Source organism: Eumetopias jubatus, unplaced genomic scaffold (genome assembly GCF_037043125.1).
Source record: "Eumetopias jubatus isolate StellerSeaLion01/CBP00866 unplaced genomic scaffold, mEumJub1_p1.0 scaffold_13, whole genome shotgun sequence".
Classification (NCBI taxonomy): Eukaryota; Metazoa; Chordata; class Mammalia; order Carnivora; family Otariidae; genus Eumetopias; species Eumetopias jubatus.
In genome coordinates this window covers 26,250,146-26,278,123 of record NW_028274819.1, presented here as the reverse complement: position 1 = coordinate 26,278,123, position 27,978 = coordinate 26,250,146, and the positions used below count along the sequence as shown (strand labels likewise).

General features: G+C 39.3%; 1 protein-coding gene across 1 annotated transcript; it reads right to left on the bottom strand.

Moving 5' to 3' along the window:
• Positions 1 to 223: 223 nt before the first annotated feature.
• APIP (APAF1 interacting protein) lies at positions 224 to 27,885 on the bottom strand. The gene is made up of 7 exons (XM_028087756.1): positions 27,636 to 27,885; positions 18,337 to 18,437; positions 14,242 to 14,290; positions 13,042 to 13,159; positions 11,068 to 11,203; positions 8,189 to 8,356; positions 224 to 548 (listed from the first exon to the last, which is right to left on the bottom strand). Exons 1-7 carry the CDS (start codon positions 27,690 to 27,692, stop codon positions 449 to 451), a joined length of 729 nt encoding a protein of 242 aa, XP_027943557.1. The 5' UTR covers positions 27,693 to 27,885; the 3' UTR covers positions 224 to 448.
• Positions 27,886 to 27,978: the final 93 nt, after the last annotated feature.

Below are 27,978 nucleotides of genomic sequence, written 5' to 3'. Positions count from 1 at the left end.
ACTATTGAGAGATACATTTGGCTTTAACTTTTCACATAAATGTTACGATGCCAATACTAAAATAAGAAAATGCTCATTTCATAACAAATGGAAATTTTCTCATCAAGTCTATATTATCAGTAACTTTAAAGAATAAGAGGAATTCTCTGGTAGTATATGTAAGAAAGGAATTTAAAGAATGTTTTGCTGTTAAGAATTTAAAAGTAAACGTTAAAAAAAAACATTCATTATGAAATATTTTATTCCACTGCATTGTCATTTAAAATTACAAGAATATATTATTAGCAAATATTGTCCAATGTCCGAACAGATTCAGGGTGGTCATCTTCAGCACTTAGTGACAAATTAATAGTATCACAGAAATGTTCAATTCATTAAAAATAGTCGAGTTTCATTTGGAGTCATAATCAAGACAAACTTTGTGTATATCATTAAACTTTCATTTGTCTTACACGATTCCATTTTCTCCAACTGGAAGCTGTGTAGGATCCAGCCCGACTTTCTTCATTGATACAGCAATATCAAACAAATAGTCATAACACTCACACCTATAAAAGAAAAAGCAAAGAACTGAAGGTCTCAGTGAAAGAGTTCTCCAATCCTACCAATCACATTTCTCCTCTCTATCAAGCCAACCCTGTTCCTCGTGCATTTTTTTCTCAATTCCAGGCCAAATTTTTCTCCTTTTGCCCCCAGCATTATTAAAATATGGAAAGGAATCCTACTGAATCATGCAATCATATTACACGCTTCTCAGGAAATAAAAGGGAGTTTAAAATATACTACTTACATAAATTTAAGTTTTCTACCATGTGTCACTTTTTGAAATAAGTGTAGCAAATCATTATATAACTTGGGTTAGCTTTATTCTTCCTTCTAGCCTTAAACTTGGAGAATGAGATCTGTATCTCCTTCTTTGTCAAGTGCATAGTGCCTTGCCAAATCATAGCTTGTCCAATAAATATTTCTTAATAAATGAATACATAATACAAAACAAATACCTAGAAACAGTAAGCTACTTAAATTAAACCAACCTGGGGGGGGCAGAGCAAGATGGCAGAGGAGTAGGAGACCTGGATTTCATCTGGTCTCAGGAATTCAGCTGGATAGGGATCAAACCATTCTGAACACCTATGAACTCAACAGGAGATCGAAGAAAAGAATAGCAACAATTCTCTGAACGGAAAAGCGACCACTTTCTGGAAGGTAGGACGTGCGGAGAAGTGAATCCAAGGCAATATTCAGGAGGATAGACGGCGGGGGAGGGGGCCTCCGTCAGCCACTTCTGGCAAGTGATAGAGCCGTGGAGCACAAAATCGGAACTTTTAGAAGTCGGCTCCGCTGAAGGATGTCGCTCCAGTGGCTAAGCTGGGGGTGGAACCCTCACAGGACAGTATGGTCTCAGGACTCTCGGGGTCACCGAAAGACAGGGGGTGCCTGAGTGCGGCAGAACTCCCAGGTATCGGAGCAGGGAAGCTGGCTGCAGAGACGGAGCTGAGGCGCGGGCTCTCAGCTCGGGTTTGCCATAAACTGTGATCCGCGAAACAGTCGGGCCACTGCTCCTCCAGCAGGGACCCAACAAGCGGCAGAGCCGGGGAGACTCCCCTTCCTCCCCCGGGAGGAGCGGCGCGGGAGCGCACCGCAGGGATCTGCTGGGTTTGGAGACTCCACACAGGGTCGGGTGCCAGAGATAGAAATGCTCGGTCACAGGCCAGGTGAGCACGGAGTGTGGCCAGAGACCGGTGAGACGGGAGTGGCTGACTGCTTTTCTCTGGGGACCCACTGAGGAGCGGGGCCCTGAGTTCTTGGCTCCTCTGGGATGGAGATTGGGAGGCCACCATTTTCACTGTCCTCCAACGCTGTATGGAAAGTTGCAGGGAACAAAAGCTCCCCAGAGCAAACCCGAGCAGACTGCTTAGCCCGGACTGGCAAGGGCGGGGCAATTCCACCTCCGGAAAGACATTTGGGAACCACGGCAACAGGCCCCTCCCCCAGAAGATCGGCCGAACAGCAGCAAGCCAAGACCAAGTTTACCAATCAATGAGAACGGCAGAACTCCAGCACTAGGGGAATACTGCACATAGAATTCATGGCTTTTTTACCATGATTCATTAGTCTTTCAAAGTTCAATTTTTTAACTGTTTTTTTTTTTAATTTTTCTTTTTCCCTTTTTCAACCATCTTATCAATCACTTTTTTTAAAAAAACATTTTTATTTTTCATTTTTAGAGTCATATTCTATCCCTTCATAGTAGTTACCCTTATTTTTGGCAGATATATATGTATAAGTTGTTCTCGCTTTAAAATTTTGAGATACAGTTTCTTCTAAAATATCAAAATATACCCTAAATCTCTAGTGTATGGCTTTGTTCTAGTCTCCTGCCTGATCACATTCTCTCCCTCCCTTTTTTCTTTCTTTCCTTTTTTTTAATCCTCTTCTTTCTTTTTTCAAACATCTTAATTCCTTTTTTAAAATTTTTTATAATTTTCATCGTTACAGTCATAGTCCATCCCTATATCGTATCAACCCTTATTTTGTATATGTATATATAAGTCTTTCTTTCTTTAAAATTTTAGGAGGCACTTTCTTCTAACAGACTAAAATACACCCAAAATCTAGTGTGTGGCACTGATCTATGCACCAGCCTGATCATATTTGATCATATTCTGTTTTTTTGTGTTGTGTTCTGTTTTTTTTATCTTTTTTTTCTCTTTCTTTTTTCTTTCTTTCCCTTTCTTTTCCCCTGGTTTCAGGTCTTCTCTGATTTGATTAGAGTATATTTTCTGGGGACGTTGTTAACCTGTTAGCATTTTGTTCTCTCATTCATCTATTTTCCTCTGGACAAAATGACAAGACGAAAAAAATCACCTCAACAAAAAGAACAAGAGGTAGTACCGTCAGCCAGGGACCTACTCAATACGGACATTAGTGTGATGTTGGACCTAGAGTTCAGAATCATGACTTTAAAGATACTAGCTGGGCTTGAAAAAAGCATGGAAGTTATTAGAGAAACCCTTTCTGGAGAAATAAAAGAAGTAAAATCTAACCAGGTCGAAATGAAAAGGCTATTAATGAGGTGCAATAAAAAATGGGGGCACTAACTGCTAGGATAAATGAGGCAGAAGAGAGAATCAGTGATATAGAAGACCAAATGATGGAAAATAAAGAAGCTGAGAAAAAGAGAAACAACTATTGGATCACGAGGGCATAATTGGAGAGATAAGTGATACGATAAGATGAAACAATATTAGAATAATTGGGATCCCAGAAGAAGAAAGAGAGAGAGGGGCAGAAGGTATATTGGAGCGAATTATAGCAGAGAACTTCCCTAATGTGGGGAAGGAAACAGGCATCAATATCCAGGAGGCACAGAGAACCCCTCTCAAAATCAATAAAAATAGGTCAACACCCCAGCATCTAATAGTAAAACTTGCGAGTCTCAGAGACAAAGAGAAAATCCTGAAAGCAGCTCGGGAGAAGAGATATGTAACCTATAATGGTAGAAACATTAGATTGGCAACAGACCTATCCACAGAGACCTGGCAGGCCAGAAAGGACTGGCATGATACATTCAGAGCACTAAACGAGAAAAATATGCAGCCAAGAATACTATATCCAGCTGGGCTGTCATTGAAAATAGAAGGAGAGACAAAAATCTTCCAGGACAAACAAAAACTAAAGGAATTTGCAAACACGAAACCAGCCCTCCAAGAAATATTGAAAGGGGTCCTCTAAGCAAAGAGAGAGCCTAAAAGCAGCATGGACCAGAAAGGAATACAGACAATATAAAGTAACAGTCACCTTACAGGCAATACAATGGCACTAAATTCATACCTTTCAATAGTTACCCTGAATGTAAATGGGCTAAATGCCCCAATCAAAAGACACAGGCTATCAGATTGGATTAAAAAACAAGACCCATCGATATGCTGTCTGCAAGAGACTCATTTTAGACCCAAAGACACCCCCACATTGAAAGTGAAGGGGTGGACAACCATTTACCATGCTAATGGACACCAAAAGAAAGCTGGGGTGGCAAACCTTATATCAGACAAATTAGATTTTGAAACAAAGACTGTAATAAGAGATGAGGAAGGACACTATATCATACTTAAAGGGTCTATCCAACAAGAAGATCTAACAATTGTAAATATCTATGCCCCTAACATGCAAGCAGCCAATTATGTAAGGCAATTAATAACAAAAGCAAAGAAACACATTGACAACAATACAATAATACTGGGGGACTTTAACACCCCCCTGACTGAAATGGACAGATCATCTAAGCAAAAGATCAACAAGGAAATAAAGACTTTAAATGACACACTGGACTAAATGGACTTCACAGACATATTCAGAACATTCCATCCCAAAGCAACGGAATACACATTCTTCTCTAGTGCCCATGGAACATTCTCCAGAATTGATCACATCCTAGATCACAAATCAGGTCTCAACCGGTACCAAGAGATTGGGATTATTCCCTGCATATTTTCAGACCACAATGCTTTGAAACTGGAACTCAATCACAAGAGGAAAGTCCAAATACATGGAGGCTAAAGAGCATCCTACTAAAGAATGAATGGGTGAACCAGGAAATTAAAGAATTAAAAAAATTCATGGAAACCAGTGAAAATGAAAACAAAACTGTTCAAAATCTTTGGGATACAGCAAAGGCAGTCCTGAGAGGAAAGTATATAGCAATACAAGCCTTTCTCAAGAAACAAGAAAGGTCTCAAATACACAACCTAACCCTACACCTAAAGGAGCTGGAGAAAGAACAGCAAATAAAGCCTAAACCCAGCAGGAGAAGAGAAATAATAAAGACCAGAGCAGAAATCAATGAAGTAGAAACCAAAAGAACAGTAGAACAGATCAACGAAACCAGGAGTTGGTTCTTTGAAAGAATTAACAAGATTGATAAACCCCTGGCCAGACTTATCAAAAAGAAAAGAGAAATGACCCAAATCAACAAAATCATGAATGAAAGAGGAGAGATCACAACCAACACCAAAGAAATACAAACAATTATAAGAACATATTATGAGCAACTCTATGCCAGCAAATTAGATAACCTGGAAGAAATGGGTGCATTCCTAGAGATGTATCAACTACCAAAATTGAACCAGGAAGAAACAGAAAACCTGAACAGACCTAGAACCACTAAGGAAATTGAAGCAGTCATCAAAAATCTTCCAACAAACAAAAGCCCAGGGCCAGATGGCTTCCCAGGGGAATTCTACAAAACATTTCAAGAAGAATTAATACGTATTCTCCTGAAACTGTTCCAAAAAATAGAAATGGAAGGAAAACTTCCAAACTCATTTTATGAGGCCACCATTACCTTGATCCCAAAACCAAAGACCCCATCAAAAAGGAGAATTACAGACCAATATCCTTGATGAACATGGATGCAAAAATTCTCACCAAAATACTAGCCAATAGGATCCAACAGTACATTAAAACGATTATTCACCATGACCAAGTGGGATTTATCCCTGGCCTGCAAGTCTGGTTCAACATCTGCAAATCAATCAACGTGATACAATACATTAACAAAAGAAAGAACAAGAATCATATGATCCTCTCAATAGATGCAGAAAAAGCATTTGACAAAGTACAGCATCCTTTCTTGATCAAAACTCTTCAGAGTACAGGGATAGAGGGTACCTACCTCAATATCATAAAAGCCATCTATGAAAAACCTACAGCGAATATCATTCTCAATGGGGAAAAGCTGAGAGCTTTTCCCCTAAGGTCAGGAACGCGGTAGGGATGTCCACTATCACCACTGCTATTCCACATAGTATTAGAAGTCCTAGCCACAGCAATCAGACAACGAAAAGAAATCAAAGGCATCCAAATCAGCAAAGAGGAAGTCAAACTCTCACTCTTTGTAGATGATATGATACTTTATGTGGAAAACCCAAAAGACTCCACCCCAAAACTGCTAGAACTCATACAGGAATTCAGTAAAGTAGCAAGATATAAAATCAATGCACAGAAATCAGCGGCATTCCTATACACCAACAACAAGACAGAAAAGAGACAAATCAAGGAGTCGATCCCATTTACAATTGCACCCAAAACCATAAGATACCTAGGAATAAATTTAACCAAAGAGGCAAAGGATCTGTGCTCAGAAAACTATAAAATACTCATGAAAGAAATTGAAGAAGACACAAAGAAATGGAAAAACGTTCCGTGCTCATGGATTGGAAGAACAAACATTGTGAAGATATCAGTGCTACCTAGAGCAATCTACACATTCAATGCAATCCCCATCAAAATACCATCCACTTTTTTCAAAGAAATGGAACAAATAATCCTCAAATTTGTATGGAACCAGAAGAGACCCCGAATAGCCAGAGGAATGTTGAAAAAGACAAGCAAAGCTGGCGGCATCACAATTCCGGACTTCCAGCTCTATTAGCTGGAAGCTGTCATCATCAAGACAGTATGGTACTGGCACAAAAACAGACACATAGATCAATGGGACAGAATAGAGAGCCCAGAAATGGACGCTCAACTCTATGGTCAACTCGTCTTTGACAAAGCAGGAAGGAAGGTCCAATGGAAAAAACACAGTCTCTTCAACAAATGGTGTTGGGAAAATTGGACAGCCACATGCAGAAGAATGAAACTGGACCATTTCTTTACACCACACACAAAAATAGACTCCAAATGGTTGAAAGACCTAAACGTGAGACAGGAGTCCATCAAAATCCTAAAGGAGAACACAGGTAGCAACTTCTTCGACCTCAGCCGCAGCAACTTCTTCCTAGAAACATCGCCAAAGGCAAGGGAAGCAAGGGCAAAAAGGAACTATTGGGATTTCATCAAGATAAAAAGCTTTTGCACAGCAAAAGAAACAGTCTACAAAACCAAAAGACAACCGACAGAATGGGAGAAAGTATTTGCAAATGACATATGAGACAAAGGGCTAGTATCCAAAATCTATAAAGAACTTATCAAACTCAACACCCAAAGAACAAATAATCCAATCAAGAAATGGGCAGAAGACATGAACAGACATTTTTCCAAAGAAGACATCCAAATGTCCAACAGACACATGAAAAAGTGCTCAACATCGCTCGGCATCAGGGAAATCCAAATGAGATACCACCTCACACCAGTCAGAATGGTTAAAATTAACAAGTCAGGAAACGACACATGTTGGCGGGGATGTGGGAAAAGGGAAACCCTCCTACATTGTTGGTGGGAATGCAAGCTGGTGCAACCACTCTGGAAAACAGTATGGAGGTTCCTCAAACAGTTGAAAATAGAGCTACCATACGATCCAGCAATTGCACTACTGGGTATTTACCCCAAAGATACAAATGTAGGGATCCGAAGGGGTACGTGCACCCCAATGTTTATAGCAGCAATGTCCACAATAGCCAAACTGTGGAAAGAGCCAAGATGTCCATCGACAGATGAATGGATAAAGAAGAGATGGTATATATACACAATGGAATATTATGCAGCCATGAAAAGGAATGAGATCTTGCCATTTGCAACAACGTGGATGGAACTGGAGGGTGTTATGCTGACTGAAATAAGTCAATCAGAGAAAGACATGTATCATATGACCTCACTGATATGAGGAATTCTTAATCTCAGGAAACAAACTGAGGGTTGCTGGAGTGGTGGGGGGTGGAGGGGGGGGTGGCTGGGTGATAGACATTGGGGAGGGTATGTGCTATGGTGAGCGCTGTGAATTGTGCAAGACTGTTGAATCACAGATCTGTACCTCTGAAACAAATAATGCAATATATGTTAAGAAAAAAAAAAAAGAAGATAGCAGGTGGGGAAGAATGAAGGGGGGGAAAGCGGAGGGGGAGATGAACCATGAGAGACAATGGACTCTGAAAAACAAACTGGGGGTTCTAGATGGAGGGGGTTGGGAGGATGGGTTCGCCTGGTGATGGGTATTAAAGAGGGCACGTTCTGCATGGAGCACTGGGTATTATGCACAAACAATGAATCATGGAACACTACATTAAAAACTAATGATGTAATGTATGGTGATTAACATAACAATAAAAATTAAAAAAAATTAAACCAATCTGACCAATAACACACACACACAAAATCATACTTCCTTTCAAATCATAAAACATACTCCATTCCCTTTCACATTTAGAATGTGGTGATTTGTCCCAAATGTCCTGTGATTCATACTTACATGGTTTTAGCCTTCTCCCACGTTTCTCCCCAGACGTACATGCCATGACGCCTGACTAGGACCGCGCAGGAGTCCGGGTATTCATTTATCGCACAAGCCATTCGTTCTTTGAGGTCTTTCTCCTCGGGTGTGTTCTCAATAATGGGTACCACTAACATATCATCATACCTATAGGACAAAACAAGCCATTTTTTTCCCCATTAAAACAAATGTATTCATATGTAAGGTCATAATTTTTTTTCAAGTAACCAGTTAGACATTCTCTTTATTTCTGAAAGCCACTCCAAATTCTGGACAAGATGTTGCATGTTATTCTGTATATCTTGCATAAACAGCTGTAGCAAAAGATGTCTTGGGAATTTGGCAGGTGTATTCTAAGTAAAAGTGGCAGAAATTTGTATAGGATACCGAAACCTAAGAAAGAAATGATCAAGATCATACAAGTATTTCCTTGAAGCAGAGACAATCAATATTTTCAACAGGAGATGGGAAATGGTAGATCAGATAACCAGAAGCATAGAAAGGATTAACAATTTAACTGCTTATTAAGTATGAGTTTTCCAAAGATACAAAATCCTTTTCTTTTATCTCTGCAAGACCCCAAAGTGTCTCAGGCAAATAAATAAAGAGATGTGGTTTGTGGCACCGGGACAGGAAGAACCTTCTGGAAATGACTCTTAATGGTGTGGTAATATTTTCATAACATTCTCAAGTCTGTGGCGTTAGAATTCTTTTACTTCCATCTTGTTTTCAGGAAATACATGTGATAAAATTGGCATAAGCGTTTTCCTTTCTGCTCATGTCGAACTCGGACGTGTTTTCCCTTTTATATGGATTTCTCTTGCCTTTTAATGTAACATCTGCTTTTTTACTACCTCTGTAATGGCCAAACGTAACAACAAAAAAGTTCTAGGTATAGTTTTATCAAAAGTTGCAACTTTAGGACAGGTATAGGTTAAGTAGCTCTCACGTATGGAGATGTTTATTATTTCCTTTTTTTTTTTTAAGATTTTGTTTATTTATTTGACAGAGAGAGACACAGCAAGAGCAGGAACACAAGCAGGGGGAGTGGGAGAAGGAGAAGCAGGCTTCCCACCAAGCAGGGAGCCCGATGCGGGGCTCTATCCCAGGACCCTGGGATCATGACCTGAGCTGAAGGCAAACGCTTAATGACTGAGCCACCCAGGCGCCCCTTATTATTTCGTTTAAGTAAAAGAGAAGTAATTAAAAAATATTCTTAAATATGGAAGAAATGAATTGCTAATCCCAAATCTTTCCTAATATTGACCAAGAGAATCACAAACATGTAACTCCCTCGAGCCTATACTGAATAGTCAGACATCTTTTCAGGGGTAAAATAGTACCACAGCAAAATAAGACCTGAAATTCAATCTGATCACCCACTTTACAGACAGAACACTAACCCTTCTGAGTTAAATGAACAGAGCCAGGATGGTCCTTTGATCATTAAACAGTTTTTTTTACTCTACCACAGGAGTGTTGCTGCCAGGAGAGAGGACAATTACATTTACATATGCAAACCTCCCCTGAGGAGAATTAGGTATGTATTTGAAAGTTTTTGTTTTTCAAGATGGACTTAAAAAAAAAAAAGATATATCTCTGCCTCCTGAGTGGTGATAATGACCCTGTTACTGATTTCCAGGCTCAAGAGAATTGCGAAGGACATTGCAAAAAAGTTTGTATTCTTTAAGTTCTGAAACATTTAAAATAATACATGAAATGTGTATGTTATGGTGCAGAAGAAGTGACATCATTCATGACATTCCTTTCTCCCCAGAATTCCAAAGGCTGTGGAATTCTGTGCTGTTCCTCTAGGCAGCCGTTCACACCTCCTTCCGACCTACTTTTATTTCTTCACCAAAGCAATCAAGTGCTGAGGAAATTAATAGCACACATAATGCCTCTCCTTCAAGATCCAGAATGGAAAAGGCAGTGTGGGGCTATACTTTCTTTAGTATGTACACTTTCATAATTTAAACATTTAACTTTTGTAAATAGGTATTCCACAGTGCTAACAAATGCTGTAGGCATACAATAAGTATTAACTAAAATTAAATCATAGTAAGTTCTTGACACACTAGTTTAAACTTGTACATTCTACGACGTGGGGTAACAATAAGATATTGCTGTCAGAACACTTTAGAAAAACTGGCACCCGTTTCCTCTAAGCTAGATAAGGTAGAATCAGGCCCTTTAGCAAATTAATAAGCTCAAAAATAAGAATGCCAAGCCGTTCAAATGAAATGCTTAGCTTGTACCTGAGCACTGAGAACACATTTCTTCCCATGTAGATTGGCAAATAATTCTACATTTTGGTGGGCTGGTGGATTTATTTGATTTTCTCTAGAAGGTTCTATACCATCTATGCCATTTTCCATACTGAAAAATTATAAAAATAGAGACCTATTTAATTGAAATAATTGTACAACTTTTATAAATATGAAAACGTTCTAGAAATACTAAATTAAATCAAGATGACATAAACTCCAATAAGGGCTGAAGCTTCCTGGAGACCTAGTGAAGGTGAGGGGATCTTGCTCTCTGGGTGATTCCATACGGAACATAATCTTTCTGTCTCTAAAGAAAGCTCAGCCAAGGATTTTTCACCTTACTCTGACAAATGTTTCATTATTCGTGTTGCTAATAATTTACCAAGGTTGGGGTAGGGGAAGAGGAGGGGAGGCATCTGATTTGTGTCGCTGAGAAGAAATCTGTATAATATTAATAATAGTAAGTGGGCTATTATTTAACGTAGATCCCACAACATCTCATTAAAGGCATAGAAAGATCAGTAGCTTCTTTATCAAAAGACAGAAAAATACTTTTCAAATTACTTAAGCAAAAATAGAAAAAAATACCTATAATACCCTCCTGAAGTACATTTCCTTATTCCTTTGATCATCTCTTGATGGGTAATTTTAAACTCTCGTCCTGGAAAGAGAAGGGTGGCCATGACAGCAGCTTTTGAGTGGGTATGAATCACTGCACCTGCTCCTGGAGGAAGAAAAAAAAGTCACATGCTCAGTGAAAACAAAATGTTACCTTTTAAAGAAATATATATAAATATATGTGTGTATATATATATAAAACATTTATTTGTATATGATTTTGAACTTGTTTTTCTTGGCATGGAATCATAAGTTGGCAATAGACAGGAGGGTAGGAAGTGAGGGAGGGAGGAAGAGAGAAATGGTAATAGAGAAGCTGGAAAGCAAAAGGCATTTAAGCTTTATCTGCATCAGGACAATGCACAATACTTCACATGTGCTCAAGAAATAGCTTTAGGTGGTCTGAAGTACAGCTGTAATAATAATGGAGATCATAGTCAAAATGGTACCATTTAATTAGGGGTTCCTCTGTGCCAGGCACTGGGTAAATCCCCTTTATGTGTTATCTCTTGCTCTTAAGTCATCACGACAACCATAGACAGAAATTCTATCTCCCCAACTTGATGGTCAAGGAAGTGGGGAGCTTGGAGATGTGAAATAACTTGTCTATGTTCACAGATAGTTGTGGCAGCACTTGGATTTGACTTTAGGGTCAGTGTGACCCGTAATCAGCAAGTTGGGTTTCATAGTGCAGGCCATGTCTTGGTAGCATAAGGGGTGGTAGGGCTTTTAAGGTATAATTGTAATGGGTTTACCTAAAAAGGATTTGTATGCTATAAAATTCAGTAATGGCTATTTTTGCGATTGGAATTTTATTTAGCTTTTTGCTGGGAAAGGGGCTTCATTCTTTTTGAATCTGTCCCTGAGGTTTTGCCCTCTCAGGAGCGGCTGACAAAGTCCAGGAACAGAACATAGCATGATCACAGACTCAATCCTGATTTCATTCAGTGGCTATATTAAAGCACGGTTCTAATGCCTTTATTGCTATGGTTGAGCCAGTTATAATTTTCTATTTTCACACTGTCCTCTAGGTTCAACCTTTCCAGACTGATTTTCTACTGCAAATTCTGGGAATTAAAATAAAACTCCTACTTTTATTGTACAGTACATCTTTTAAAAAGATTTTTTATTTATTCACTTGAGAGAGAAAGAGAGAGAGCACACCAGCAAGGGGAGAGGGAGAAGCAGACTCCCTGCTGAGCGGGGAGCCCAACGTGGGGCTCGATCCCAGGACCCTGAGATCATGACCTGAGCCAAAAGCAGATGCTTAACTGACTGAGCCACCCAGGCGCTCCTTTGTACAGTACATTTTTTAAAAAGAGAGGACCAGTCCTACTAAAGTAAAGGCCACAATTTCCCCTCATTTATAATTTGACTTACTTCTACTACAAGTTCCCAGAGGTTTAACTCTAAACTAGAAGTGGGAATCTGATGGTAAATATAGTATTTAGTCAATTTGACAGTCTAGTGGAGTCATACTAGGTTGAAATTCTGGCCCCAATACTCACTAGCTATTTATTTTAGGAAAATCTCCCAGATCCTCTGTCCTCTGGTATATAAAATGGAGTAACAGTGCACCTTCCACTAAGCTGATTTGAGGTCTGAATGTGTTAACATTTTTAAAGTTTTTTTTTTTTAAGATTTTATTTATTCATTTGAGAGAGAAAGAGAGCACAAACTGGGGGGAAGGACAGAGGGAGAGGGAGAAACAGGCTCCCCACAGAACAGGGAGACTGATGTGGGACTCGATCCCAGGACCCTGGGATCATGACCTGAGCCGAAGGCAAATGCTTAACCAACTGAACCACCCAGGCACCCCAACATATTTAAAGTTTTTACACATAGTAGGTATTCAAGAAATGTTAACTACAACAATAATTACAATTATTTAGGGAATCTACTCTGTAGCAAATATTCTTTACGTTCAATCCATTTTCTGCCTACCTCTCATTGTGTAAGCATTCATGAAAAGAGGAGTACACTGGCTTTTTTTCAGATTCTTACATGGCGGAGGTCCACTTATATCCTGTTCATTGATGTCACAAACAAACATGTCTTCAGGCTGTTTATAGAGGGGGGAAAAAGAAAAAAAAAAGGCTTATACAATATCAGTTAGAAGTGTCCTTTTTCTTGTGTGTGCTAATATATATGCATATTTAACTCCTATTTTAAATATCCATATGTAGTTTCTCTTTGAAAATGTTTAAGCCATTTTGAGAAATAAAAAATGTTTCTGCTGATAAAAATATTCTCGAGAGTTAAAATTCTTCCTTTAGAATTTGAAGAAACGATATGGAAAATTTCATATGTTTGAATAATATTGCTGTTTTCATTAATGTAGCTTCTTAGATTTTCCCTGCAATTTCACAATTTTATTTCAGAGAAGCTATACAAAGAAATCATCATTTTGAGATGGGTGCTACAGTTCTTTTTTTATATTTCATGATATGAGGAAAAATATAGAGTTGAATTTCTAATCTCCTGAGAAACGTTTTAACTGATACTCAGAAATGTTCACCTCAATAAGGTATATTATTTTAAAGTTCAAGCAGTTAGGCAGATGCAGACTTTTCCTAGTAGTGTGTGCATACTTCCAACTTGTGACTTTCACTTGCCAGGGCTTATTACAAACTACAATCTAAATGTTTTATTAATGAAGCATTATGCCTTAGCTAGAAGTTAAGTGTTAGATGTTTGTTTTAACTAGCTTTTGAGTCTCCTAAGCATTAATATGGAATGAGACTTCTCAAAAATTTGAAATAAAGTTTTATAACTTTAGATTGGGATAGCTTTGTTATTGTTAAATATGAGCCAGTTTGGTCCATTTGAGACTATCAATGTGACTACCCTACTAGCCTGATAAAGATGCTATAACACTGCAAAATTATAATCACTTTGTAAAGATTGCACTATTCCCTTGTGCCCTCTAGAGGTTGAATGAGAATTCAGAACATATGAGTTGTATGGAGATTACTTAATCACCTTAAAAAAATGGTTACTAGTTACTTATCAAATGTTTATTGATTATTTAAATTATAACACTATAACCCCCCCCTTAAAACTTTTAAAATTAATTCCCTTTCACAAAACAGTAGTCAAGTAGAGAAGAGAAAGCATTTGGAGTTAAGGATCCCTTTAACATACCTGAATCCGTTCCTTTTGCACTCCCGAAGGAGCAATGTAGATTTCATTGCTGGTAACACAAAATAAAGAAATTGGCATTTATTTAACTCTACTCTTCTGCTTTTGACCAAAGACAAGTGTATTCTTGCAGTCCAATTATCGATACTCTTTATAAATCAAGTCACACAGAAAGCTGCTTAATTTAATTAATGGTATATACTGTATAGAAAGAACACCAAATTACTGGTAATGTCTTTATAGTGCTGGTGACAAAGTAAAATTTTGATAGTTTTCATATATATTTCTTTATTTTTACAGTGCAAAATCAATGGTAATCAGAATTATCTGGTTAGGGGAAATACAACTGTGAAAATACAAGTCTTTAGCATCTTTAAGCATGAGTAAGCAGTTTATCTTATTATACATGGAATAGTTATTATAAAATCCAATCAGAAGAAAATATGCTCATGAGGAGTAGATCTCTGTCTTACAAGGGATCAAGTTTAATTTTATTGCTTCAAATTCTCTTCTTATAAAACATGAAGTTCGGGGACCCCTGCTGGACAGTTTATTAAATTACAGCATTAACACAGCTACTTTTTGGGTGGACTATACGCTTCCTATTTGAAAAGCATTTCTTTCTTGTGAAAATATTTGGTAATAAAGCTAAAACAACTGCAGAAAGTTAAAAATATAAAAGGCATGCTAACATCTGGAGATCTTCCTGTTATAGAATGTTGTGCTAAGGGAGATGCTATAATACACCATTTATCAGAAAGTACTCTCAAATTTGATTTGGAAATTAATTTCAAAATCTTCTCTAAAGGTCCTTATCAGTTTCAGTTGCTGCCAGAGGGTTTTAAGAGCTGCCACATACACATGAAGGAAATCCCAGCACCTGCACGCTCCAGCTTTTGCCCCTGAGCCATGGATAGAGGGACACTGAATATTAACTGTTCCCTAGTGAAAATGAGGATGATGGCCTATATCGAATCAAGCTATCAATCCTGTTGGGATTATTAATAAACCTATAGACTTGTAACTGACAAAAGTGAAAGTTTCTTTAAGGGTCCACTTGTAAACTAAGGTCTACAAAATAAATGCCTGAAAACGGGAGAGAAATCCAAAGTACAGTAAGCTATATCCAATTATTTGTTTTCACAATGACATAGCTCGCTTTATGTAAAGCTTTGTTGCATAAGAAAACATGGAGTGGCATTCCTCCGGAATCAGTGCAATTGGTAGGGATCATACTGTTACAAAAGGGTCCTTTGCAAATACCAGGGATCCAAATCTTTTGTCCTTGGGTAACAAGGAATCATTCCGAGAATCATGTGTGGTACGAAGTCAGTGTACTTGTAGGGTGAGTCTTCTTGTGTGCGGAGAAATTTATGCAATCTGGGAACAGACCCAAATAAGTTCAAAACAGCCTGTTGGTAAATAAAATTCATTTACAAAGTGGAAAAATCCAGGGTATTCTGTTTATTCAAATGATTTGGTAATCTAAATCTGTTTTTATTGCTGCCTTTCTGAAGACAGAAATCAGTTTAGACTGATCACTTTGGGTAATTTAAAGATTAGCTAAACAGATTGTGGAAAAAATACATTTTCACCTACAAAGAAGGAACTATCTGGATAAAAATAGGAAGATGACAGAGCCTTTATTTTAGGAGGGAAATATGCCAAAGATTAGAAGTGAAGTCTTTACTTGGTGCTGTAAGCTGCAATCAAAAAGCATTTTGAATTTGAAGGCATTAAGTTTTGGAATTTATTTCTCCATACTCTCTGCTCTTCGACTATCTGGTAAGGAAGAGGGCAAAACTCAAGAGTTCATAATATATCTGTGTTCAGTTGCTTCTATTTTTTTTACTGTCTGGTTATTTAAAAAAATGTAAATCTTACTATATGCCTCAGTTATCTTGTCTACAGTATGGGTTGATTAATTTTCATTCTAATAGCATGCCTTAGGATTAGTGTCTCTGACACATGATGATATCATACCATGAAAACAGGAAATGCTAAATGTGAATGATAATGACCCAACCTAAACACAGTGGCTGCTGGGTATCTTGGAATTGCTTATGATTACTGTCATTTTCTTGGTCTTCCATTTCCTCCTTCTGATTTAATGCTCATATGGATCTTAAGGTGTCTTTTATATACATCTTTTGGGACTACACACAAGTAGCATAATCTAGAATGGTATCAGCCAGACCTTGGAATCAGTAAATTTTATATTCCCAAACACAATCTATTGGGTTTATCCTTCATTCCAAATTTATTTGCTTTAAGCTTCAAAGAAAAGCAAAGTTTCACTAACAACACGAGAATAACACAGGGGATAAAGTTAATGATGGGGGCTTATGAAGTCATTTAAATATTAGGAAAAAAATTGGACGTTTTACTACAAATTACCCACCTTACTCTGTAAAGCACAAAATTAGTAAGATTCCAATGCCATAAAATTGTGGTTGTTTCCACCCGTGACCTCCAGGAGGAGCTCCTCACCCATTAAGAATCTAACTAAGAGCAAAGCAATTTTGCTTATGATGCAATGTCCCCATAAACTGACTGTAGTGCTGTAAAAACCATTTAATTTTAAAAGGTGCCAGTGAGTGTTTTAGAGTGACCACCCACAATTTCAGTGCATGCGTTAACAAAATTCTTCTAGAAAGAACAGTCTTTTATGTCTATGATAAAAAAAAAATGTGGCTGTTTTTTAAAAGAGCCACTTAGAAAATGGTTATTGTAACTCAGCTGGGTAGAAAGCTCTATTTTGTACATACATAAACTTTCTGCATATGCGAATAAAAAGCAGTTAACTAAAGGCAATGTTCAGAGTATGATTTATCATAAAAACAGCTGAGAAACCAAATTCCGGGGAACTCAACTAAGTGGATAAATGAAAACAATGACAAACGTTGTTATCTTATGGCCTTGTTCTGAACAGGACTTGGAAGTTTTGGCAAAATCACCTGAAAACTGGCACCGTACTGAAATGACACAGGAACACGGGGTGATGGTAAGAGAGGAGGCACAGAGGATGTACGATGTCCCATGAGGAACATGACCCTTCCAGACAGAGGGCATCCCTATACACGTGTAACTAAGACAGTTAAGGTCCCCTACTGTTGCCCACAGTTCAATTAATATTCAAATTACTTGGTAATTTGAAGCAGGTGAAATTTCACTGGCATCATCTTGTGGTATGCTGAAAAACCCCTTTTGTTCTAGATGTTCTGATTACATTTTACGCTCCATTCCTTTCTAGGAAATGGAGCCTCCTAGGGGGTGTTACTGTATATATTCAATATCGTACAAGTGCTATAGTAACTCAATTTTGTTAAAGAAAGTGAATTAGGATAAAGAAATCAAGTTACTCAGTTTAACATTCAGCCTCCAGACAATACTATTCCTAAAGCATTTCAGGAGAAAAAAAATTCATCCTCTTCCGGAAACACTGGAAAGAATGAGATTAAACAACCTGTATTTTCATTGTTAGTAGGTTACGTACTACACTACTTCATCTTCTTGGAGGAAAGACACTGAATAAATCTCATGAACAATTAAGTAATATTCATTCCTTCTGTTTCAGCCAGTCCCTCTTGTTTTGTCCTCTAAGCAATAAAGACCAGCAGGTGCTGTCCATTAGTGATGACACATGATGCATTTAGAAAGGCATATTGCCTGTCTTTTGACTTAATAAAATGTATTTTTCTAGTATTTTTGATGGCTTGTCATCTGTATTTAAGTGACTTTTAAAATACGTCTTTGAACTTTAAAACAAATCCTGTCCACCTAGAGGGGACCTTTTCTAATTCCAGCCATATAAACATAGTTGGCAGCATGTTATTTAACTTTGGTACTCTGAAGACTGAGGACCAAATTGTTCTGATTAGAAACTGTGGTTCTTAAACACTTAGGTATTTATTGTATCTACAATTTCTGCACACGTATTCAGTTATGCAACTATTCATTTCTCCATTTAGAAACTAAATATTTTTAGTATCACACAAAACTGGGCACCAGGTGTTCTTTGGACAGAACACATATTAGGCTCTTCATTGGGCTACTTATATGGACAATTCCCAGAAGTGAAATCAGCCCCAAACTTACCCATGTTTCAAGCTAATTCCTCCTCCAGTCCCAGTGACCCAACCCAAATGGTAAAACTGTTTGCAAAGCTCTGGGATCAGGTATCTTGGATGTTCCTTGTCCTTAAAAAGAAGATAATGATTTTTCCAATAGATATTACATTATCAAGTGACTTTTCTAGCTGACATCTCTCTGTTAAGAAGCCCATGAAAGGAGGTGCGTGGGTGGCTCAATTGGTTAAGCATGTACCTTCAGCTCAGGTCATGATCCCAGGGTCCTGAGATTGAGTCCTACATGGGGTGGGGGGGTTCACTGCTTATCGGGGAGTCTGCTTCTCTCTCTCTCCCTCTGCCCTTCCCCCATCCCCCCACTTGTTCTCTCTCTCTCTAATAGATAAAATCTTTTTAAAAAGCCAATGTAAGAAAAGTTTAAGAAAATCTACCACAGAGAAGTTACCATGAGGGAAAAAACTATTACAAAACATACTTGGTTTTTAATGTTTAGAAGATGGCTCTACTATGTTATTTTGGCAACCTGAAATTATTCAGAATAGGGCCATTTAGTCCAACACTATGGGACAGGCTGCAAAAACAAGGTGGGGAAATGCCTAGTATATATGTCTGTTGCAATGGCTGAAATAGTATCTAGTGCTGAGAGGAACATGATTCCATCTGTCCAGTGAATTTCTTTACACAAAACATCTTATTCAATTAAGTCATGATATACATATGACAGCTATGTATTCATATTCTGTGTTGGCTCAATTTTATTTTTATTCTAAAATCTTTTTTCCAGTGATTACACTGTTTTCTCTTATTACAAAAGCAGTATCTACTCACTATGGAATATAATTTCAAGAAAATAACATGGAAAGGACTCAAGCAATCACAATGAATACTTTCTGGGCTCATTTTTATGAAGATATCTGTGTACAGGAACAAATGTATGCATGTTGGGATACATTTTGAGCTTTATGTATTTTTATTGAAGTAGAATTGACATATATTAGTGGATACTATAAAGAGTAGATATTTGTATATATTGTGAAATGATTAGCACAGTAAGTCAAGTTAAAATAAGAGCTTATTTTTATTGTTTAATGATTACTTCTTTAGGAAAAAAATCAGTTTCCCCCATTTTTTAAACTGAGAATTAATGAAAACAAAAACAATAATAAAGAAATATAATGAATTCTATTTTTGGCAATATGAAATACTACTCAACTTGAAAACAACTAAAAATGCTGAATAAATTTTTTTAAAACATTTCAAATTAAATTGCTGAGCTGGCAAGAAAGTAAGGTTTGACGGTATCCGTAAAAGAAACCAGGGTCAATCTACCTGGGAGGGAAGCTCTGAAGTCATAATTTCCCTGAAGGTATTTGCAGAACTCTGGTGAGTTTAAGCTCCAATTTTATAGCTATGCAAGCCACTAGAAACATGAGATAAAACACAGGATGTGCTCAGAATGGGGTACGTGATAGAAAATCCCTTCATAGGTTTGAGACCTGACAAGGGGCTATACCCTCCAGGTAAGGGTGAACAAGACATAGACCCTCTGTGCACAAAAGAAAAGCAAGGAAGCTTGCCTAGATAAATCTTGGCACTGAGTAAAGGGGAAAAACATCTTTGAGTCCAAAGAGGATGATTACTGAACAGACCAAATGTCCAGCTATTTAACTGGCTTTCGGAAATTATGGTGTTTTCCAAAATTCAGTTAATATTTTACATATACATTGTATTTTATTATAAATGATAATTTGATGCAGTAGACTTCAAAATATAAAATTAAGAACATGGGAATGTTAACATTTTTTAAAGCTCTGAATCAACACAGGCTTCGGAGTTAATGGACATAAAGTCAAACCTACATTATACCATTTATTGCTTATATGACTTTGGGTTTCACTTTACTAATCCATAAAATGAAAACATTATGAGAGTTAAAATGAGATACAGTGCTACAGGCTTCTAGGTATGGGATGAATAAGTTTTTTTAAAAAAGAGAAAATAATGAAGATAAAGCATCCAGGACAATATGTGACACAGTCAATGTTAATTTCCCTCCCATTTTTTTTCAGTGTTATATTAGTTCGGGTGTACAATATACTGTATTTGACAGTTCTATATATTACTCAATGCTTACCACAATAAATATAGTTGCCACTGTTACCATATAATGTTATTACAATATTATTGACTATATTCCCTATGTTATACTTTTCATCCCTGTGACTTACTTATTTTGTAACTGGAGTTTTACCTTCCTTCCCATTCTTAATGTGTTAAAAATTCTTGAATTAAAAATAATAAGAATGCTGTGTTGGCTTTCCTTATATCTGTCCTTACAAAATCTAGCCAGAATCATCCATGCCCTGTGTCATTTGCTATTTCCTTTTTTAGTGATACAAATGATATTTTAATTATATATTAAAGTACAGCTAATGAGAAGACTCCTACAGTCTTCCAATCCTTAAAACCATCAATTTGCATAGCAAATTGCAAACATTATAGAAAATGTCTGTTATTATGGGTCTCTCCCCTTTTCCTTTTGTCTTTTCCAGTACTGAGTTATTATAGCAATTAGCCCAGTTCGTGCTACAGGAATAACAATGATAAGGCAGCTGTTGTTAATAAAGTTTCATTCAACCGTTCAAACCCACAAAATTACAATTTCAAAGAAAATAATCACTGAGCAGTGGGAACTAACAGATATACTGGGTAAAATGCAGTCATCTAAATTGTTCAGAATGGTAAGGAAGTAAATATCAGAACATATATTTCAATAAGAATAGACAAGAAGGAAAAAGGTTAGTTAACATTTACTTCTCCCCTGAATGTCAATAATATTACTTGTCTGTTACTGTTATGTCTGGCTTTTCAATGAGAGTAAGAAGGTTGAAAGACCTATCTAAAGATGGATTATAATCAATTTCTTACAGTAGCGGTCCTATACTGTGAGGGAGAAACATTTAACAGTATTTTGTGTCTAAAAAAAAATAACAGTATTTTGTGTCTATTAAAAACATTTAAGTCTAAAAAGCAGTTGAATCAACACTTTATTTTTCCAATTTTTCAATCCAGTTGTTTTAAGGAAATCAACTCTACTGTCACTGAGACACCTGCTCATAGTCAACAATGACTCTAATCCCCTCCCCCACCTTTTCTTTCAATTTAAGCATAAGAGAGACATGTACTGCTTGGACAGAGGTTTTCCTGGGGGACTCTCACACAACTATAAAATAAACGTGTGAAAGACATTATTTAACCCATCAACTAATGATGGAACCAGAAAGATGATACAACTATATCCAAAGAGAATGCAAAACACACACCCCTATAATCAGGAATCCTGGATTTACAAATAAGGAAAAACTGGACAATATTCTCCAGGCAGCAACAAATTGAATGTCCAGAATACAGCTCGCATTTCTATGACCAATAATCATCTGCACTGTGTCAGCATTCTACAGTTTGGGGTTGTGCAATAGCTCCAAGATGGCCCTAGGACACCCAGTGATCTTTTTTTGCTCATTTCAGTCCTTCAAAATTCTTGACAGTGGCCTGAGGAAGGGACTGGATGCAGGCACAGCCATGTTGTCAGCATTTTCTCAGTCTCTGTGCTTTGTTTCTCTCTGTCTCATTCTCCTCTCTGTGCATACTGGTTTTCTTTGCAATTTCACCTCCACTCAGTCATATTTCTCCCTTTCGCCTTCACCATACTTAAAAACTCATCTTCACATCAGCTGAGCACTGACTAGAAGAAATGAGAAGACCTGAAGCGTGGCTTCAGCTTTGACCCTCCACTAGCTGAGTGCCCTCAGGCAAGTCAGTGACCTTTCCTGGGTATCAGTTTCTTTATGTTAATTATCTGAATCCGTGATTCCCAGACTTCCCTAGATAGGCCAGCAGTTTGTTGTTGTTTAAATTTTAGGGACTGTCACAAGGTTGCCAAGTTAGAACATTTATTACATTTAACCATCTATTATCACCTTCTTCAAAAAAAATGCATTTTTAACATAAAAAAGTAGGGTCATCTCAGAATAAAAGGTAGTCCTTTAAATTGAATGCATTAATTTTGTGAAATTCACTTTTTCATTATCCTGAGTTCTTTATTTTTGCAACAGTTGAGTAAAAACTCTTTCAGGGACTCATATTTGGGGAGGAATAAGGTTATCTTTCCCTATTTAGTCTCCTTGCCTACAATTTCTCCTTCCTCTCCTTCTTCTCTAGCTTAGCCTCCATTCTCCTGTTGGTACTAAAAGAATATACTACTTTGATCACTGAACCCCATTCCTCCAATCACAGAATGCACAAATGCCTAATCCATAGTCTGTTACTTAAGTCCTTCTGCTTTCTTGCCCCACTTTACCTTTTCAAATATTTTTCTCTCAGTTTATGTTTACATAAATCTCTCAGTTCTGTTCAACCTAGTTGTGGTAGTCAATCTCCAGGATGGCTCTCAATGGTCCCTGCCTCCTGGTATTCACACCCCGGTGTGTAGTCCTTCTCACATTATGTATGGGGGCGTGCGTGACCAACAGACTGCAGTATAAGGGCAGAAGTGACAGTAGGTCACTTCTGACATTAGCTTATAAAGCACTGCAGCTTCTGTCTTGGGTGCTCTCTCTTGGCTCACTTGCTCCAGGGGAGTGAGCCAGCTGCTACGTGGTAAGGGTACTCGGCCTACGCAGAAGGCCATGTGGTGAAGAGGTATATGGACAAAAATCAGTGAGGAATGGAGGCCTGCCAACAACCATGTAGGCAAGCTTGGAAGCGGACCCTCCAGCTGCAGTCAGGCCTTGAGAGGACAGTGGCTCCAGCAGACAGTCTGACTGCCACCTTATGAGCAACCCTGAACCAGAACCTTGAACCAAACGCTCCTGGATTCCTAATCCTCAGAAACTCTGTGAGACAGTAAGTGCTTGTGTTTTAAGCCTAAATTTTGGGGTATTTGTTATGGAGCACTAGCTAACTAAGACATATTTTCTTGCTAACCAAGTGCATCTTTTTTTCTTTGCACTGTTAATGCTCATGCTGGATTTTCAATTATCCCAACTCTAGCTATCAGACTCCTGCTTGTAGGCCTTTATACCACACTCCCTACCCACTTCACCTGGGATTCCTTCTCTCATCATCCCAGCAGGAAATGATCACTCCCTCCTCTAATCCTGTGCCACGGCATTTGCTTTATATACCTCTCCTTTGGTATTATAGAGCCTTCTCATTCATTCGTTCAGCAAATTTTTACTGCAAGCCCTGGAAAAATGAATATTGAGTAAGATAAAAATCCCTACCCTTGAGAAGCTCACAATCTAGTAAAGAAGTTATGAAAGGACAAAGATACATAATACAAGACAGTCTAAGGAAGCTACTGCTTGGGGGAGCAGAGCTAGTGGTGGGAGAGAGCAAGAGTTGGGAAAAGCTTCACAGAGGAGGGGATGGCTGAGCTAAGTCTTAATGAAGCACAGTGGGAGTATGCCAAGCATTTCCTGGCAATTCGACTGTGAACTCTCGACCAAGTCCCTGCCCTAAAGAAATTTACATTCTGGAGGGTAGTTTTGAAAAAGCAAAGAGAAGAATAAACTATAATAGGTAGGAAGAAGGAAACAAACTAGGAACTTATAGAAACATAGCAGAGATTGACTTGATTGATGTGGTTAAGGATAGCCTCTCTGAGCACGTGAGGATCTAAGGCCTACAAAGTGTGAAAAAAACAGTGTGTGATAAGTGTTTGCATACGCCAGGTTTTTTTTTTTTTTAAGATTTTACTTATTTGAGAGAGAGCGCGCACGCAAACAGAAGCAAGAGGGGGAGGGACAGAAGGAGAGGGAGAAGCAGACTCCCCAATGAGTGGGGCTCGATCCCAGGACTCAAGAGATCATGACCTGAGCAGAAGGCAGATGCTTAACTGACTGAGCCCCCCAGGTGCCCCTCACACGCAAGGTTTTGTGTTGGGGAACAGCAAGCACTCCACACTAAGAACACAGCAGATGTAAAGGCCCTGGAGTGACACAGTGCTTGACATGTTTAAGGCCTGGAAGCCACGCTGATGAGAACAGTCTTGCTGAGCGGGAACGGATTCATGGTAGGAGAGACAGGGAGAGGGAGAGAAACAATTTCTGGATGTGAGAGGGGAGGGAGATCCTGAGCACAAGTGGAGGGATTGGGCTTCTTCCATCTTGAGAACTGAGAAGATGGGTTCAGGTTTAGGCAGATTGGTAGGTTTTGTGGTAGAAGGTAAGTTCATATCCAATGTCTTCTATTTTCTTAAGTATAAACAAAGTCATCAGCTGAGTAACAATGTGAGCACAGGGTATGGGAGGCTTGAAAAGATAATAAAAGGTATAAGTCAGTCATCGCAGGGAGTGGGGCAGTAAAGTACTAGGGAAACCCAGGATGGTTGTTGGGCAGTGTTAAGTGCCAATCTGAGGCTGACATGTTGAAGATGAAGCAAGGCCGGTCCGTGTAGTTGTGTAGTTTTCTCTAGGAATGCAGCTCAGTGCAATCACAAAAACCATAGTTAGTAGGTTCATCTAAGGCTGGGGTTTTGCTAGGCCAACTGTATTTGTAAATTAGGTCAACCATGATCTTAAGTAAGAATTGTTTCAATAGACCGGGTGTAGAAGCCAGATCTCAGTGGGTGAAGAAGTGAATAAAACTTAAAGGCAGAGAATTCTAAGGACTCTTTCAATAGTGTTGCTGTGAAAGGCTGGATAGGGAAACAGAAGGGGAAACTGGTTAACATAAAGTTTTCTTTACACACTAAAAGGTAAAATTAGGGAAAGGGGAGAGATTAATGACATAGGAAAACAAAAGCCTAACGAATAGGTCAATCTTTGCCGAGACAGAGCAGTTGGAATTTGACCAGGGTGGTATTTACCTTAGACAGGAGGAAGAAAGATGCAGGAAAATGTGTAATAATACAATTAATAACAAAAATAGTTAACATTTATTGAATACTTGTTTTATAACACATACTAAAGGCTTTATATGCACAACTTAGCTTAATCCTTATAACAACTGTGTTACACTAAGAAAGATTAATGTGTCCAAGACCACTCAGATGGCAACGGGCAGAACCAAGATTTGCACAGGCAGTCAGAATCTAGATGTCTTGTTCTTAACCTTTACATTATAACGTAGGTGGGAACAGGAAGAAATTGAAGTTAAGAAGTTCACACCTAATAGCTTCCTTTTCTTTGTGATTTTGGAGGCAAAGTCATCTTCAAAACAGGCTTGGAGGAGAGGATGGGGTGAGATGGTGAGGTTTTGGGAGTCACTTAAGGTAATGTGAAGGGAAGCTCCTCAGGGGGCTGCCATGAGGTGCTTAGGAGCTAGCTGCAGTAGGACACAATAGTATTTGTAGAGACACAAATGTATGTAGTTGAGTGACACCCCTCCATCCCTTGGGGGTTCTGAGTGGGAGGCATTTAAGTAAAGGCAATTATTTGTAATACAGGATGGAGGATCCTATGATAGAGGCTTGATAGAGGCTACACACAGACCTGTATGAGTAAAAAAGAAAAATCCTTCACCCAAAAAAGTGTGGGCTGAAAGGGTAGTGGCTGGGCGGGGAAGGATATGGCCGTGGGAATGGGTTGCTAGAGTGGAGGGGAGGGTGGAGATCCGATGAGGTCAAGGAAAACAGAGGGAAGGCTGTTGGAAGACCTTGTGTTAATGTAATATCAAAGCACAAATATTTATTATTCAGGGTTAACACATATAGGACACTGTGATAAGTAAGGTATAATTAAAAAATAGAAGTAGTTCTTGATTTATTTTCCACCTAAGCATAGCTCCCTGAAGGGTAGGGAACATGCTCTTGATGTAGCGATAGACTTACCACAGTGCTTTGTTCAATAAACACTGACTGGATTAAGATCACATCTACATTAAGAAAAGTCCTGTATCACAGGTTACAAACTGGTGGCCCAGGGGCTGAACCAAGCTTATAGGAAGTAGTTTAAGTGCATATGCAAATCTGTTGTGAGTGGTGGAGCTGTGGTAACCTGGCAAGCACATTTAGGTGGTAGTCACTAGTCAGCTCAATCTAGACCCCAAGAAGGAATACACGCGCAATGCCATCAGATGTTCTAAAGTTTTAAGTGTTCTCCAGTTTGAAAGGTTGGCTCAAATTTTTTATGAACAATGAGTGAACTAAACATGCCTGTTCACCGAATTGTCTGTTGGCAGTGTTTGGTTTGAGAATTCTTGTTTATTCTCAGATCCCTTGATAAAGGGATTGCTCATTTAGATTATATTTCACCATGATTTATCTACTTGGGGCATTAACACATGGGCTATTGAAACATCTTAGCAACATTCTACTAACAGGTTGCTTTCCTCACTTGCCACACACACCTGCCTAGCTACCTGTCCTGTATCCAATGTCTTCCCCCTTCCCAGCCAACTGTCCCTGTCCAGCATTCCATCCTCACAGTCGTCTTTGGTCATCTGGGGAGTTACTTATTCAAACGAGATTCACAAGTATTTTGCAATAAAACCTCCCATGTGTTATTACTTTTTAATTGGGACCTTCAGTCCTAAGAAAGAATAACAGGGGGAATGAGAGGGCTAATTTTGGGGTGGGGGGCTTTCCCTGCCTCTGAAGCAGGGCTTCTCACATTGTATTATAATTGTTTCTTCGTCTAGTTTTCCTCCAGACCCCAGGCCATTTGTCTTAATCATTGCTGTATCCCTGAGCACATTCGTGTTCCATAAAACTGTTGGTGAGTATACCCAGTGAATGAAAAGCAGACGCAGCCCGAGGGTGGATTTTCCTTTGACTCCTGCTCAAGGAAGAAATCTTCTACGATCATCCATAATCACTCTAAATTGAGGCAGGCAGAGCGGGAAAGGGCTGGCTACTGAAGCACAGCCCCAATTTGGCCACCGTTTCCAGAGCGCCTACTGCCTGCCAAACATCGGGCTGGTCGCCAAGGGCGCAGAAAATAAGCTCGAGAGCAAACAGTTTTAGCTTCATTTCCACTCAGTGCTTCCCGTTGCCTTGTTTGGCCTTATTGCCCCCCCCAAAAGTTGTTTCAAAACACACTCAAGATGCCCGGCGCTCTCCTCCGTTATTTTCCCTTTAAAGTGTCTGGCGCCCGGCGCTCAGCGCCCGCCGTCGGAGCCCAGCCCCGGGAGCAGGACCGCGGCGGGGCCGTGGCCCCGGGTCGGCCTGGGGAGCCGAGGCGCCGGAAAGCGGGGGTCGCGTCCGCACGGGTCCCAGGCCCCGCGGGTCCGGGCCCAGCTCCCGCCGCCGCGTGTCACCAGCGCCTCACCTCCCGGCGAACCAGGCAGCCGCGGCCCCGCCCCTACCTGCGCGCCGCAGCACTGCGAGTCGCAGTCTCCCTCCGGAGGGTGACAGCCCGACATGGCCCGGATGACGGGGAACCACGGCCTCCTATCTTCGCGCGGCTTCGGGACCCGCGCTCAGTCTGGGCTAAGCCCCCTCTGTGGTGAGGCCACAACTGCAATCGGGCGGCGCTGAGGGCAGCCCGGGGGCGGGGCGGGCGAGGCGGAAGGCGGGTCTCGAAGGGCCTCGCGGACGGGAGATCCGGAGGCACAGCCGCCCGGCCGGGGAGGTGAGGCGAACGAGGTTGGAGGCGGGACTAAGGAGGGCCTCTCGCTTCGGAGACTCACAGGCACCGCCGGAGTCCGG